This window comes from Vespa velutina, chromosome 2, assembly GCF_912470025.1.
Source record: "Vespa velutina chromosome 2, iVesVel2.1, whole genome shotgun sequence".
Taxonomy (NCBI): Eukaryota; Metazoa; Arthropoda; class Insecta; order Hymenoptera; family Vespidae; genus Vespa; species Vespa velutina.
The window spans coordinates 9,085,636-9,101,067 of record NC_062189.1 but is presented as its reverse complement, the minus strand read 5'-3'; the positions used below and the strand labels follow the sequence as shown (position 1 = coordinate 9,101,067).

At 32.8% G+C, this 15,432-nt stretch overlaps 2 protein-coding genes across 2 annotated transcripts; one reads left to right on the top strand and one right to left on the bottom strand.

Annotated features, from left to right (window-relative positions):
- Positions 1-9,968: 9,968 nt before the first annotated feature.
- On the bottom strand, positions 9,969-10,852 carry LOC124957975 (inducible metalloproteinase inhibitor protein-like). Its single transcript, XM_047515614.1, has 3 exons — positions 10,712-10,852; positions 10,275-10,396; positions 9,969-10,155 (listed from the first exon to the last, which is right to left on the bottom strand). Exons 1-3 carry the CDS (start codon positions 10,761-10,763, stop codon positions 10,060-10,062), a joined length of 270 nt encoding a protein of 89 aa, XP_047371570.1. The 5' UTR covers positions 10,764-10,852; the 3' UTR covers positions 9,969-10,059.
- A 3,224-nt stretch (positions 10,853-14,076) lies between these two features.
- LOC124957976 (chymotrypsin inhibitor-like) lies at positions 14,077-15,151 on the top strand. Its single transcript, XM_047515615.1, has 3 exons — positions 14,077-14,238; positions 14,502-14,602; positions 14,889-15,151. The coding sequence occupies exons 1-3, from the start codon at positions 14,187-14,189 to the stop codon at positions 14,967-14,969; spliced, it is 234 nt and encodes a 77-aa protein (XP_047371571.1). The 5' UTR covers positions 14,077-14,186; the 3' UTR covers positions 14,970-15,151.
- The last annotated feature ends 281 nt before the right edge of the window (positions 15,152-15,432 follow it).

Genomic DNA, 15,432 nt, shown 5'->3' with positions numbered 1-15,432 from the left:
TGGAAGGAGTAATAAATAAAAGCTAAAATTTAACCGGCTACAAAGTACCGGTCAATTTAATTTACGAGTCTCGAAACACGAATTGAGAGAGAGAAAGAGCGAGAGAGAGAGCGAGTGAGAAATGGCTCTAAGACGAGCTGTAAGGAACAGAAGAGATACAAGATTTATCCACCTTGGAGACATAAAAGCTTTCAGATTGCGGCGCTGGATCAAAATTGTATCGTGTTAGCGAAAGAAATTAGATTTCCCTTCCAGCAGTCATCGTCCAGGGGTAAGAAAACCGTGCAACTTTCGTCGTAGTCGTCATTGTCGTCGTTGTCGACGAGAAACGATTTTCCAAAATAGAATGGAACCCTCCATCAAATATGCAGAGGTTATTAGCTCGGGAAGGAGCGAAGAAAAATGTTTGCTCTTCTCCCTTTCCTTACTTTGATACAGCCCTTAGCGCCGAAGGGAACGGCCGTATTCTCAATAAACTCAAGAAGCTTCGTAGGTAGACCAAATTCGAGCGCTCTCAAAGTACCACTTTCGAGAGATCCCAGGTGAGAAAATTTCTCTAACTCTATCGTCGTTAGAGAAAAGAAAAGAATAACTTCTCCTTTAGATGAGAGAGAAAATGGGATATTAAAACTGGTTCATGAATCCCATCAGATGTAAAGTCGAAAAGAGGGGAGAAGAAATTATCGGCTCTTTAATGAAGCTTAGTGATTGGTTCGAAAACACTCTCAACACTGCGATTTCGTGTTCGATCGTAGTTCTTTCTCGTTCTTTCTTATTTTCTTTTTCTCTTTGGTTCTCTCTCTCTCTCTCTCTCTCTCTCTCTCTCTCTCTCTCTCTCTTTTCTTGCCTACCAAACTTCAATCACGCTTTTCATTAAGCCATGCCCGAGGATGAAGGGTATAGGCTCGGATCGAATAACCGGATGTGTTTCGTACATCAAACGGGATTTAGCTATTATATTGAAGCTGCTTTCTTTCGCTCTTCCGTTATACACTGACAATAATTGGAGAAACTTTAATGGCTAATTGGCTGTCGACCATTCATTAAATAATATCCTGAAAAGTAGACGAGACATTGTCGAGACAATGCAGATAAAATTTTCTTTCCAAATAAATATAGGCGAGTTTGAGTCATTTTGAGTAAATCCTTTTTGGAATTTATCATGGGTATTTGATTAATTAAAATTCTATTCTAATGAATTTTCAATGTAGTCTTCACTTTCGAGAGAATAAATTAAGAATCGTATGCTGCATACGATTGTAGTCCGTAACTATGAATTTGGTCTGGATATTAATGGAACGTCGTTAGTGTGACAAATCACTTGTCAGAACGATGTGTCATTCGGTTCGAAATCTGTTACGGGATCTTCGATAGTATATCGAAGATATGCATAGTATCGATCCAAATGATTGATATGTTCTTCCCGAAGGGGAATTCGTTCGGATTTGCCTGGTAAATAATATATCAATATCGATCCATTGTATCCAACGAGGTAGGTATTTTAATTCGGCATTTCAGTAATCCTGCTTTGTCTCAATTGCCATGACTTAATGTATATATTCAGAGATAGAAATGCATATCGATGACATTTTTTTTTTGAATAATAATAAATATATCAATATTTTGTATATCAGTGCAAGTCTCTTTTTTATAAATTTTCTATAGCAATCAACTTATATTGTTCTCAAAAAAAAAATAAAATGATCGCATCGAATCCTTCCGGTTTATTTCGTGCAATAACACAAGGAGAAGTTAATGGTTTCCTTTGTCTTCCTTTGTTCCAAGTGAAGACGACGTTGAGGAAGTCATTTTTCATCGAACACCATCGGAAGATGCCGGAATCGCTCATTTCGTCAGGTTAATCATTTTTAAAGGACCGACCGCAGGTGACAGCGGTCTCGTCATATTCCTCACGGTCTTTTATTAATGCCGTCGGAGGCATGTGAGCGACGACTCACTTTGAAAATTAAATTTTCTACAGTTGGCCAGAAGAAGAAAAAGATAGAAAGAGAGAGAGAGAGAAAGAAAGCGAGAGAGAGAAAGAAAGAGAAAGCTCTCGTAATAGCAGAAGGATAATGAAACGGCGCAAAGGCTGTGCACAATTTGTTTTGCATACAATTCACATTTTTCATTTCTTTCTTCGTCTCTTTGCTCTCTCTCTCTTTATTTCGTCAAATATATCTACTATTTGATGTCGCATCGTTTCAAACTCAGAGTATAAACGAACATCGCATAAGCGTAGATTTGATAAGTAAATACGTTGTAATAATTAACACGTTGGTAGCAAGATATGAAACATACCTACATCTTGTCTTTTCTGAATAAACAAATGCTTAATTTCCGAATAAGTATTTTCTTTCAAAGAAGTCATTTGATTTTTTTCTTTGTGATAAAGCTTGCAGAATATTTATATGAATTGTAAAAAATAAATGGGAAATAGATATTCTTGTAAAGACAAGACAGGTATCTAACGTGTCCGAGTAACGGCACGTGTTCGCAATAATTCTCTATTCCTACCCTCTCTGAATTCTCTCGGCTAATGCTGTGCCAACAGCATGAGCTTCCTTTTTTGTCGGCTTATGCCGACAAATTCGACCCCACCTTCTGGCCGCTTTGTCTTCGACCACCCTCGTAGAATGAAAGAAAGAAAGACAGGAGAAAGCAACTCGCGCGTGTTGCCTTTAATACCGTACCGGTGGATTTGGGACTCTAAAACTTTGATTCGATTTACACGTATCTTATTTTTCTCTCTCAAGAATATCAACTAAGTATATATACTAAGTGATCCGTGTTAATCTCTAAATAAATTTATTTTCGAACGTACGAACGATCGATAGAATTGAAAATGAACGTTACTTTTAATATGTTCTAATCTCACTTTACCTTTTTATTCAATCCAATATATTTTTCGAAATCCATTCATTTATAGATTAAAACAATTGTTTCTTCTTCATCGATAATAAAGGTGAAGCATTTTTGATTAAAATAAATTCAAGAGACAGTAGTTACCGACTCGTCCTATATATTTATGTTTTTTACGTATGTCACCATCACAATCGTTCGAGTGTGAACTCTGATATTCAAGGCAGTAATGAAGTTCGAAATCGTAACGGATGCGTAGGTTCTTCAAAGTGAGGCAGAGATGTTGAGAGAATTAATTAAACAGTCACAGTGCGGAAAGGGCGGAAGCGAAGTAGGAAGATAGGGTGACTCGGAAACTGGAAGAGAAAGAGAAAGAGAGAGAGAGAGAGAGAGAGAGAGAGAGAGACCTTTGAGCGGCAAGTCTGTAAACCAATCAGTGACGCCTCGCTGATAGTGGGACTAAGGTCGAGCTAGCTAGATCGCTCGACTGAACTGCTTACTTGATTACGATATAACTTGGACCGTTCTATCGATTCTCCTTACGTAGCTCCGTATTTTTTGCTTGCTCTTGCAAGATATCTCGGAAAACTTGACGGCTTACGCAGCTCATTGATTCAGCAAAAAAAAACTTCCTTCGATTATTTTAAACGTCTTTTATAACCGCTGGTGTCGAACAATCATTAAAACGAATTACGGATAATTTTCGAAAATTTAAGATATTCAGACTTTTCGAATTTTTTGTAAATGTTATGAAACACATGCGACTTATCAAGTCACACGGAGAGTTTAAAACAAATATCATTTTATTATAACAAGACGGCTATATATGGATTTACATTTTGATTTTCAAAATTGCAACGTAGAAAGAAGCATGTGTATCACCGACATTAACGTAACGCAGAGACAGAGGAAGAATAGTTTTTCGAGATTTCTAGAAGTAATAAACGTATACAACTATACATATAATTATATACTATACAAATAGTTACATACATTCATATTTATTGTTAAATGCTTACACACAAAATAATACAAGCTATGATTCGTTTGATTATATATTCATCCTATTTCTTCATCTGGCATAGTATTTAATCATTATCAATTAATATCGCACAAAAAAATAACATGGCCTGTATAAAAAAAAGATGAAAAAGATAGTCTTGGTAACAAGATGAAAATATAAGGAGAGTACGAATGGTATTCAGCAGGACCCTTATAGAGCCATTCGTTGGAAAATGCAAGAAAAAGTCGGGAAAGACAACGAGGTATCTGTCTGAACACACGGTATACGTGAGTCGACATCAGATATCCTTCTCCCTAGGCGAGTATTCTCGCGGGACACGACAGAGAACAGATATTCGATAGGCATGAGCTTCGCCAAACAGCGCTCTGAGTCGATTGTATACCTTTCTCTCACTTTTCTTTTCTGCAGACTCATCGCTTTATCTCTCTCTCTCTCTCTCTCTCTCTCTCTCTCTCTCTCTCTCTCTCTCTCTCTCTCTCTTTCTTTCTCTTTCCCACTAATTTAGCGAGTATCAACGGCCGAACTCCAGTTGTCCTAATTAATGTGTTTTTCTCGACGATAAGAGAGACAACGTTTTTGCCTCTCGTACTCGACGTTGCGTATTGTTTGAACATCAGCCTCCGAATGCCGTGAATTCGACGCTATCGTTTGCTGTATCAACCGAGTCACGACAATAAAGAGAATAACTTGCGTGTTTGTCGACACCTAATTATTTTACGTTCTCGCGTCTGCGTTGCCAATGGATTTGTGGCTTCACTCGTTTTACAAAGATACTTTTTGAAAGGGCTATTACATAGGGACGATTCTTCTTAAAATCTTGCGTTCTCTTTTTGAATTTAATTTGCGTATTAACAAAAAAAAAAAAAAAAACAAATCGATTACAAAAACAATACATTTACATTGATGTAATTAAATTGAATTGAATTGAATTAATCTGATATTCAATGCTCTTCAAAACAATCGAAATGGATTTCGAAGATCTAAAAAAGATGATGAGACAAAGAGAAATTCACTTTACGAAAGTCTCGTGCGTGTTTATCGTCTTAACAGATGCTGTCGAGGCTCTCTTATCAGCACTCCTTTCACTATATATTCTCCAGCTCGAGGGTAAACTTGAGAACTTCCGAGAGAGAGAGAGAGAGAGAGAGAGAGAGAGAGAGAGAGAGAGAGAAAGAGACGGTTCGGCGCGGTCCTAACATTTAGAGAGAAAATATTCTAAGATAATATTTGTCCTAATATTTCTCTCTCTCTCTATCGTTCATTCACTTTAGCAACTTTCATGCCACTGACTACCGTATTAATGCGATTAAATCGATACGTGATTTGAATCAGTAGATTTAACGAAATATTATGATAATATTTATTTTTATTTATGTCTCTTAAATATAATTTATCTATTTTCATGGTATCTATATGAACAAAATAATAAGTATTCAGTTTACCTCAAAGTTATAAAAAAAAAAAAAAATCTTTCCGCTTGAAGAGAAAGTTTCCATTGAACATTGCTTCTAATTGGAGAGAAAGTCGAAGAATGAATTGAAAAGATACACTCGTGCTTGATAAAACTTTAAATCTATTTTGTAGGACAACAATCACGAACAATTTGCGGACACAATAGCAGCGGAGCAACATGATGTTCTCGGCTGGCTGGTCGTCAACAACCTTGAACAATTTTACATTATTTTGAAGTGTATAACTCGTAAAGGTTACGGTCGCGATTTGTATGCTTAGCGAGCCGATGGTAATTAGAAAATTGTTATCACTTATTTTTCAACTTTCAAACATTGTTGTTCTTTTAATTTGCAAACACTCCTTAAATTTCTGTTAAATGTGTCTCAATAAGAAAAAAAGAATAACAAAGAAAATAAAGATATTGCAGATTGCAGTTACTTCTCATAGACTTTTTATGGGAATAATTGCATACGCATCGAGACGTCAAAATATTTCTTTTTTATATCGTGCAATGTTTACTCGCTCTCTCTTTATCTCTTTCGCATACTTTTTAATCTTCGATGTTTCGAGCTTACACGCTTCGAATAGTACGGCTTTATCGCCGACGTCGAGACAAAGCTGACTCCGATTAAAAATTTCACCGATAGTCCATTGAAAAGCATCCCCGATCGGCAACCCTTCCTGCTACAAAAGCGTTATCGCGTTCCTGACAGAGAAAGCGTCACATCATGGAGTCCCATGGATTATACGTTCTCAGCTGCGGTACGCTCGTTTCCGTCGACGAGACCGAAAGCGAAACAATACGTGGATTACAGTTGGCATGATGTGCCTCGATTTCTCTCCTTTCTCGTTCCTTTTCGATCCTATCCATCTCTGCTTTTTCTTCTTTCCTTCCTCCGCGAAACACAACTATACAATGTTGTCTTTTCTTTTTTTTTTCTTTCTTTTTGTTAACCTTTTAATTTTCCATTTTTTTTTATCGTAGATACAAAACAATCGGAGAGAGCGGAGGCTAGACAGAATGATCTCTTCAGAAAGAAAAACATCTTAATTCTTTTTTCGTTAATATAGAACTCGCTTTTATATTTCAATTTATTCTCATTAGCGATATTATTTTAACAAACACTATAAATATCAGAACTCAAAGAAAACCGTCGAGTGCAAAAAAAAAATTTTAATCTCAAACAAAACTCATAAGAACGGAATAATTCTTGCAAATAATTCTTATCTGGAGACGTGCATCCTATTGAAAATATTCACTCGGTACATATGTATGTATTATAAATTAATTTCGTTTAAACAAACAGAGTTTATCGGTTATGCAAATGAACAAATGCGGATGTTAGGAGGAAAAAAAATCTTCGCCGACGAATAAGATTAGCTGTCAATCGTGTTTTCGCAGAAGTAAGTGCTAAATGATGCGCATACGTAGAACCATATACTTTTTTTTACAATCTTTAAGAAAGAAATCATTGCTTCGTTGGCATCGTAACCTTTCTGCAATAAAAATATATTTTTCATTTTTCGTGAACTTCAAAAATTGTTTTACGTGTTAGTCGAACAATTTGGACAAATATGAATATATATGTGTGTATATATATATATATATATATATATATATATATATATATAAATATAATAAAAATTACTTGTTTTATCATAATCTTTCGTTCGAATGATAGTATTATAACTATTACACGTTATTAATGTCGATAATAGAGAACAGTGTAAATGACAATCGTCTATATATCTCGATCGTACGACAAGAAACGCAATTTAAATGATGCATCGAACACTGGGAGAATGGGAGAGTAGGAGAGAGAGAGAGAGAGAGAGAGAGAGAGAGAGAGAGAAAGAGAGAGAGAGAGAGAGAGAGAGAGAGAGAGAGAAAGGGTTGTTAACATCGTTTGCATGAAATCGCAGGTCTGTCGTTGTTCTCCCTTCGTATACCTGCAATGTATACACACTCCTTGTATCCTACCTGCAGGTCTTTGACGTATTTATATCAAACGGACGTAGAACGTGCCGCCCCGCAATTGCCAGCTGACTGGCCAGCTGAGTCATTAGGGGTTGTATTGTACGATCACAAGGAGATATAACCGATCACTAACCGTTATATTCTACTGATCCTACAGTAACAGGTATGCGATAGTAAACGTTTTTTCCAAATGCAAATCCGTTCACGTAAATATTTGATCATTATTTCTATTAATTATGGTATTTAAATGGCATCTATCCATTAATGGCATTTAAAAATTTAATGATAATATTTTGTATCATACATTACAACTTACTATAACTGTATCGTATTGTACATTATATTTATTTAGAAACCATTTTGGAGGAGGGAAGCAAAAAAGTGAATCACAGGATTTTGATCTTGATTCCAGTCAATCTAGCTCGTTGGATAGAATCATATTATAAAATCTAATCCTTTACAAAGTTTGTACATATCGAAATTCAATGTCAGCTGACGGTTTATCTAATGATCTCATTGAATATAAATTGAATGATACGATAACAGTACCTTTAAACAGATCTGTTCATCTCATATTCTATTTCTAAGATTCTCGAATGGTCGAGCTTTCTGTTTTCTCGGTAGAGAATATACGAGCTGTCCAGTCAGTTTTCCAATCGATTTGTTGAAAGGAGTTTATCTTTTTCCTTTCTTTCTCGTCTCAAGGTTGGCTGATAACGAGCCGCTTATGAAACGAAAGAAAATTCTCTTCTGCTTCTCCAGTCCGTACTCCAATTCTTGTTTCTCTCTTTTTGAGACATTTTATCGATCCGTAACGAAAACATTGCCAATTTGTTCTTGTCAATTGTTCAACGTAGCAGGTGAAATAACGAGAATACAGCGAGTCACTCGATAAAGCCGATTTCTCTTTCCGAGTAAGAAAGTCTTGTTTATTTAGATTGATCGTTGTGCTTATCTCTCGAGTATGACAAAGAATCCGTGGAAGAATCAAGCAAACAAGATAGAAGAGAAAATTCGACGAAATATAACTCGCTGGTTTTTTCAAAAGTCCGCATGAGCTTCGAAAATGAGATTAATCGTTTTTCATTGTCAATGCGTTATTCTCTTCTTTTTACAAGAAGAAAGAGAGAGAGAGAGAGAGAGAGAGAGAGAGAGAGAGAGAGAGAGAGAGAGGGAGACAAGAAAGAAGAAAAAAGGCAAATTATTATCGAGGATAAGATTGGAGTGTGACCAAACGAAAGACGGTTCACTAGTTATGTATTACGCAACGCATATATTATCATTTAAGTAACTTTCAAATGTGAAAATATACGCTCGCCGATTGAATATTCAATTTTTGAAACGTGGATACATATTTACATTTTAATAAATTATCATAAATTCGTCTCTCTGTATTTAAAAGTATTTTCTGTAGTATCTTTTTATGATTTTTTAGACATACCTAAGTACGTTTCATCGGCTTGATATGTATGTACAGTATGATAAAAATATGAGATAAGAACATAAAGAATAACATACATATATGATAAGCAAGGAAGAGAATAAAAAGGAATCGAAAGTTTTGAGAAACGTAACGTTGACGATGATCATGCAGATGGAAGAGTCGATCTCGACAAGGGTGCTTCGCCGGCCATGTCGGTTCTCAATTAAACAAATGCCTGGTAGGGGCAGAACAACCCTCCGGCATCATTTTCTATCCTCTCTCTCTCTCTCTCTCTCTCTCTTTCTCTTTTCCTCTCTCTTCGACCTTAAATCGCCCTATCTCTTTTTCGCTTGCAGGAAACGGGGGAAACGCACGTGTCGAGCAGCATGTGAAAGCCGAGCTAAACGCATTGTAGACCTTTTGCGTGTGTTTGCGCATATGTACGCAGCCCGTTTCATCTATCGTGTTTTCAAGGCCATTCTGCTATACCATATTCGTGTTCGTAAACTTCACCAAATTATGTATGCATTTACGAGCAAGAAGTCATGCATATACGCGTGTACGCGCTCATGGAATATATAATTAGATCCTCGAGCCTAGTTGTAATCAAACTAGCGATCCTATGGCAACTTCGACATTCTCTTGATCATGTCTTTCTGTCATTTTTATTCTTTATTATCGTTATTAAAATGACTTTTCTCTGTCTCTCTCTCTCTCTCTCTCTTTCTCTCTGTCCTTCTCTCTAAATATATATATATATACTTAAAAAATATATATCCTGGTGAAAAGATCATCGAAGCGTTCTCTTTTTCGCGGTTTTTGCATTCGTATGCTTGAAATTCTATTAACTACGAGAATCAAAAACGAAGAGAAGTGGTAAAAGGAAACGGTCGGCAAGTTGGAGGATGTTCCACGAAGCACTTTCGACTTCTTGCTGGATTACATTATGGAGCCAAATATTGAAACACCCCTTGAAGGCTGTGGTCAAGCCTCTTTGACTTTTCGTCGGCAGACGACTTCGTCAGCAATCGGCTAGCCGGTGAAAGCTCTTATTAATCCTCGAAAATAGTTCACAGCATATGCGAATACGTACATTTTGTTTTACTTCTTCCGTGAATTTCATTTTGAAAAATCGTAATCGTTGATTTGGCAACACATATAAATTGTAAAATTATTATTTTGCTGCTTGCACGATTACTATTTCTTTAAAAAAATATAAAATATATAAATAACCGTTATTTAGTTTGAATATATTTAACCATTTGTAATATTAGATATGATTCCATTGTTGTACATAACACGTTGCATAATTATTAATTATTAATTATTCTTAGGAGGACATTCAGAGATAGGTATACAGTTTCCTTCATCGTTTCTAGCATAATTTTCTATACAATAACAGGCATCGTTACATCTCTGAAATAAAAAGAAAGAATGACAAAGATAATAAATATCATCCTTGATCGATTTTCATGTTTAATTCAAAATCCTCGCAAAATAGTAGCCAATAAAATATGAACCGTTAATATACTTACGATATTAACTATAGGACAAGGCTCTCCAAGAGATTCGCAGTTCGTCTGACAAGCTGAACCGCATTCATATACTTCGTTGGGTCGATCACAGACGATATCATTACATGTAATATTCACTACAGCTATAAACAATTAAATTTAATATTTAATATCTATTATTAATTGACTATATAATAGGTTGATAAATTCAGTTACAAGTATAAACGTGTTTTCATTCTAACAATAAGTGAATATAACCGAACTTATTTATATTACGATCCAATACTATATTGACCAAACAAAATTCACGTTATCATTTATCGAGAGATTACATATTTTTTTTTTAATTTATAATTCTTTTTCAAATGAATAAGTACAAAAAAAAAATGTTAATAAAATTCCGGTAATTTCCAAAATACTCGCAATCATGCGTCCTCGTATTGTATAAATTTACTCACTAAGTAGAGATATTGTCAAAATAGCGAATGAAATTGATAAAATGGACGACATTTTCTCTTAGCTGATTGTTTCCTTCTAGTACATTGGCAACTAATTGTAATCTAAAGGTGCAATGAATTTATATAGTAAAGCAACCGATAAGCTTCCTCTTTTGACAAGAAACCATACGTGATGATGCAAAATTTGTTGACATTGAGAATATAATATTGATAAGAAATCGACATAATTACTGCTTATCTAAACTATATTTTTTGTGTATTTTAACATATGTATATTCTTTGTTTTGTTCTATAAACATTTTTTATTTTTTTTTATATTTATGCATACATATATAAATACGATAACTATATTGATGCTATTATTATTAAATATGTTATTAGCATAAAATACAAAAGATGTTATTCCCCGGTAAAACGAGTATAGGTATATGCATTTTAATACGGGATTTCCCTGTGATCGTTCACTCTTTTGTTTGGCCTTCAAATTTTAACTCAGTCTAATAAAGGAGTCTCTTTCTCTTTCTGTCTTGCTAATTTCTAAGATAGCATGTTGTGCTAAGTATCCATGTGACGTCAAAAGAGTGATTCAGAATACAAATTTTCTCACGTAATTCCGATCTCTGTTAATTGCCAACATGATTAGAGTGATAGAAAGAAAAGATCAAGATTTTTAGAAATGGATTCGGATTGCTCGAAAGGACTAATAATAAACGGATCACTAGGGCAGATTTACTCTTTCTCATCTCTTCTTCTTTCTGTCTTTGGAATAAAAGAAAGAAAAAAATGCGAAGTTTCAAGGACGAAAATATCCCATATCAAATTTTATATACTGGACATGCTAAAAAATTTTTTTGTGCATTCCATGTTAAATTATATAATAATTTTTATTACTGTCAATAATGTATAAAAATAAAAATTTTTTAAATTACTTATAAAAATTCTATTTTTCATTTTAGGTAAACTTTCACTTTGGAGAGAATATGAAAATTAAATGAAACGAGATACTTGATTTATAATTAAATATTTCATAAGAATTGAAGTATCAAGAAGATGTAATTGCGCTCATCGCATTTACGATAATATTTATTAAAGATATTCATGACTTTGCAGAAAAAACAAAATTATTATCTAACTACAAATAAACGAACGTATATATTGCTGACGAATACTTTGTTTTCGTGTACTTATTCCAGGAAGCATTGATAAAATAATTTATAATGTAGACATAATGTGGAAAATTTTAACGCACATGAGGAATTAATATTCATACATATGAGGAATTAACTTTAGAAGTAGATTAATAAAATATTTGAGAATTTCGGGTGATTCAAAAGATAAGGGGAAAAAATATAACTCTCATAAGTTTCGTAGTTTACGTTGTTGTTTTTGTTGTCAAATGTGTATCAGTGGCCTAATTTATACCTCAGCAATTATTTGCCATGAATATAAACGGCATATAATATAAAACATATAAAATAAATAGGCAATGATAGATTTGAATAAAAAATTGATAGATGAAATCTGATTTTATGCATGTTATAAACATTTTAAAATATATAATTTTTTATCTTATTTTCAATTCAATTTGAAACTTTTAAGTTTAAAATATATGTAAACTATTTTTTGTATTTTTTTATTTCCGACTACTCTTTTAATATTTTCAAAATGGTATTTTTTTGATTATAAACGATTTTGTTAAAAATTAACGAAATGGTCAAACTGGTTTAATCAAAATTGTATCGATAATTTCTCTTAAGCATAGAGAAGTATTGTTTATAATTTCAAACGAATTGTTTGATTAGTTTCAATATAAAGCATCCATTTTAGTATAAACATTTTAATGTTAAAATATAGTATAATAGTTTTCGTATCCAATACGTATAAGCAAAACGAGGAAAAATAATGTAGTTATTATTTACATAATTGCTTAACTGCATAGATCGAGAAGTCTGGAACAGCTGTGTATAATAATTTTATAATAATAATTTCACGTATTAGTTCGCTGTAAATGAAATTGGACACGTTGGTCACCTGTGTCCAGAAAAAAAGAAATAGCTAATACAAGTGATTAAATCAGACCTTTTATTATTTATTATAAGATAATTTATAATAAATTAATTTATTCTTGTAAATAGTGTACATATAATACTAATCTACAAATATCAAGCTACAATTTCCAATATAAATTTATGTAAAAATTTATAAGAAATAAAAAATATAAAATAACATTTTAAATGATACAGTTCTTAGGCAATTCTTTTTCAATTATTGACGGATAATATATCCTCTTTTGAGAGTAAAAGTTAATCCTATTAACTTTTTTATTGTTTCAAAATTTACTGTCTTTTCTTTTTCAGATAAAAACCTGATATTTAAGTAATCATGTTTAAAAAATCCAACTGCTATCATGACAATATTTCGTTACTATTTTTATCTAATTTATTATATCATCATGTTATTATACTTATATCTCATTTGAACTTAACGCAATCTACAAGCATAACCATTTCAAAATTCAATGACACTATTTATCTTATCCGACGTATACGATTTACTAGCAACGAGATTTAAATTTCTTTATCGCTGATCGTCTTGCGAGAATTTAATATTGAAATACTATTTAATCTTGAATTTGATTCTTCCAAACATTTAGAAAATAACGAATCAATTAAATGAAGTCGAGTTAGTAATTATCATATTAATGAAATTTAATTTGTTCATAGAATTCACAGACAACGTATGAAATTTAACGAACGATATAAATAAAGATACGAAAAAGACATTACTATATGCTTATTAGCGTTTAAAAGATAAAATTACATATATGTTTATATCAGTAATAACTTTTATATGTTTCACTAATCAATTTACGTTATATTTAAGAAAAGTATAGTGCTATATATTATAAACAATATTGCAAATAAATAATATTCCACGACTTTTTAGAATTATATATTTTTCGAATACGTTAATATTCATGTAACATGTAATGATGAACATGTAAAAAGAAAAAAAGATTCAGTTCCTTATATAAAAATCAAAATCTAGTCAGTGATTTATTTCTTAAACTAAACTGACAGGTAGATATATATTTCGGTGAAATCTATTAGGCTCAAGGACTGGTTATTGTACAAGTATGTATGTATATAGGAGTATGCTTTTAGTCATTGTATGATATGCTGAAGAATATGTGTAAACATGATGCGTGTATACATGTGTGTGTGTGTGTGTATGATATGTACGCGCGCGCGTGAATGTTTGTGTGCGCGCGAGAGAGAGAGAGAGAGCGATCGAGCGATAGAAGAAGAGAGAAAAAAAGAGGAAAAGAACAAATTAAAGAAGAAAAACAAACTTGGCGTGAGTCGGAATGTGGAGAGGAATCTACGAAAGATGAACGATGTCGAGAGTATATAAGCTGGTGGAGATTGAATACTGCATATCAGTCTTGTTTTGATAGAATATAAAGAAAGCAATCATGTCTCGCGTCATTATCGCTCTTCTTGTCCTTGTGGCGATCGCTTCTGCCTGTAAGTTGTTCCTTAAGACTAAATCTCTTTGAAATCTAGTCATCTTTCGATGAAAAATAGATCTATCGTCTCTTATAATATTTTCCTATTTTTTTTTTTTTTTATTTCATTTAACAATTATGAGCGATACAAGAAACAGATTTGAGAAATCTAGATTATTATTCGTATTTCGGTCAAAAAATCGTTAAAAACAAGACAAGTGAAAGTGATACACATAAAAATCTTTCTAATATTTAATTAATGAGAACAATCTTTCTTCATAGTCCCATCTCAGTCAACCAATTGTGGGGAGAACGAAGAATTTAATAGCTGTGGTTCAGCTTGTGAACCTTCTTGTGGAGTTAAATCAAATATTTGTACTTTGGTAAGTATTTCTTGAAACATTTTATTAAATCTTTTAGTTTTTACTTTTCCTTGAGCAACATGTAATATCGCGAATAATGTGTTCTAAACTTAAATATGATTATGATATAATCTAATCGCTCGTTTCCTATGAACTCATCTTAGACAATAAAATCCTTAATTAAAATCTTTCATTATATAACTAGTAATAAGATATCTAATCTACTCAAGTACACACCAACTTTCTAAATAAAGATTTTAATAATTTTGGAACAGTCTTTCTAATCATGTATTTCATCCTATTTCAGCAATGCATAATAGGGTGCCAATGTAAGCAAGGATATCTTAGAGCTGGTAATGGCGCATGCGTTTCTCCTAATAACTGTTAAAGAGAATTAAAAGATTCTATTTAATTAGGAGAAGTACTATATATTAAATATCACTTAATGTTATACTCAAACGTTTACCGTTCCTACAACATTTTATATACTTAAAATTTTATTCATTTCTTCGATCTTATACATGTAGCTGTTACATTACTATAAATAAAAGACGTTATTTTATCGTGTAATTATTCTTTTTTCTACAACGATCCATTTGTAATATCTCATAAAGGTATTGCGTAATAAGGAAAATTTGGAATAGATGCAAAATTGATGCATCTTTTGATTCCAACAAATTTTCAATCTTTTCGATGTTTATTTTAATCAATTTCCGTGATAGATGTCGACAAACAATAATAACTCATTTATATATAGAAATACAATTTTATCGATTGAAAGTGTATAACTTATCTTAGTAAAACTCAAATACATTTATTAATATACTAACAAATACTATAAATAATAAAAT

What these genes read in the sequence shown, in the direction of transcription:
- LOC124957975 (XM_047515614.1), bottom strand. Translation starts at nt 10,763, where the DNA reads ATGTCGTCCATTTTATCAATTTCATTCGCTATTTTGACAATATCTCTA. An exon ending in TTTGACAATATCTCTACTTA is followed by an intron (nt 10,397 to 10,711) that starts GTGAGTAAATTT and finishes AATTGTTTATAG; the next exon opens with CTGTAGTGAATATTACATGT. An exon ending in CTTGTCCTATAGTTAATATC is followed by an intron (nt 10,156 to 10,274) that starts GTAAGTATATTA and finishes TTTTTATTTCAG; the next exon opens with AGATGTAACGATGCCTGTTA.
- LOC124957976 (XM_047515615.1), top strand. Translation starts at nt 14,187, where the DNA reads ATGTCTCGCGTCATTATCGCTCTTCTTGTCCTTGTGGCGATCGCTTCT. An exon ending in TGTGGCGATCGCTTCTGCCT is followed by an intron (nt 14,239 to 14,501) that starts GTAAGTTGTTCC and finishes CTTTCTTCATAG; the next exon opens with TCCCATCTCAGTCAACCAAT. An exon ending in AATCAAATATTTGTACTTTG is followed by an intron (nt 14,603 to 14,888) that starts GTAAGTATTTCT and finishes ATCCTATTTCAG; the next exon opens with CAATGCATAATAGGGTGCCA.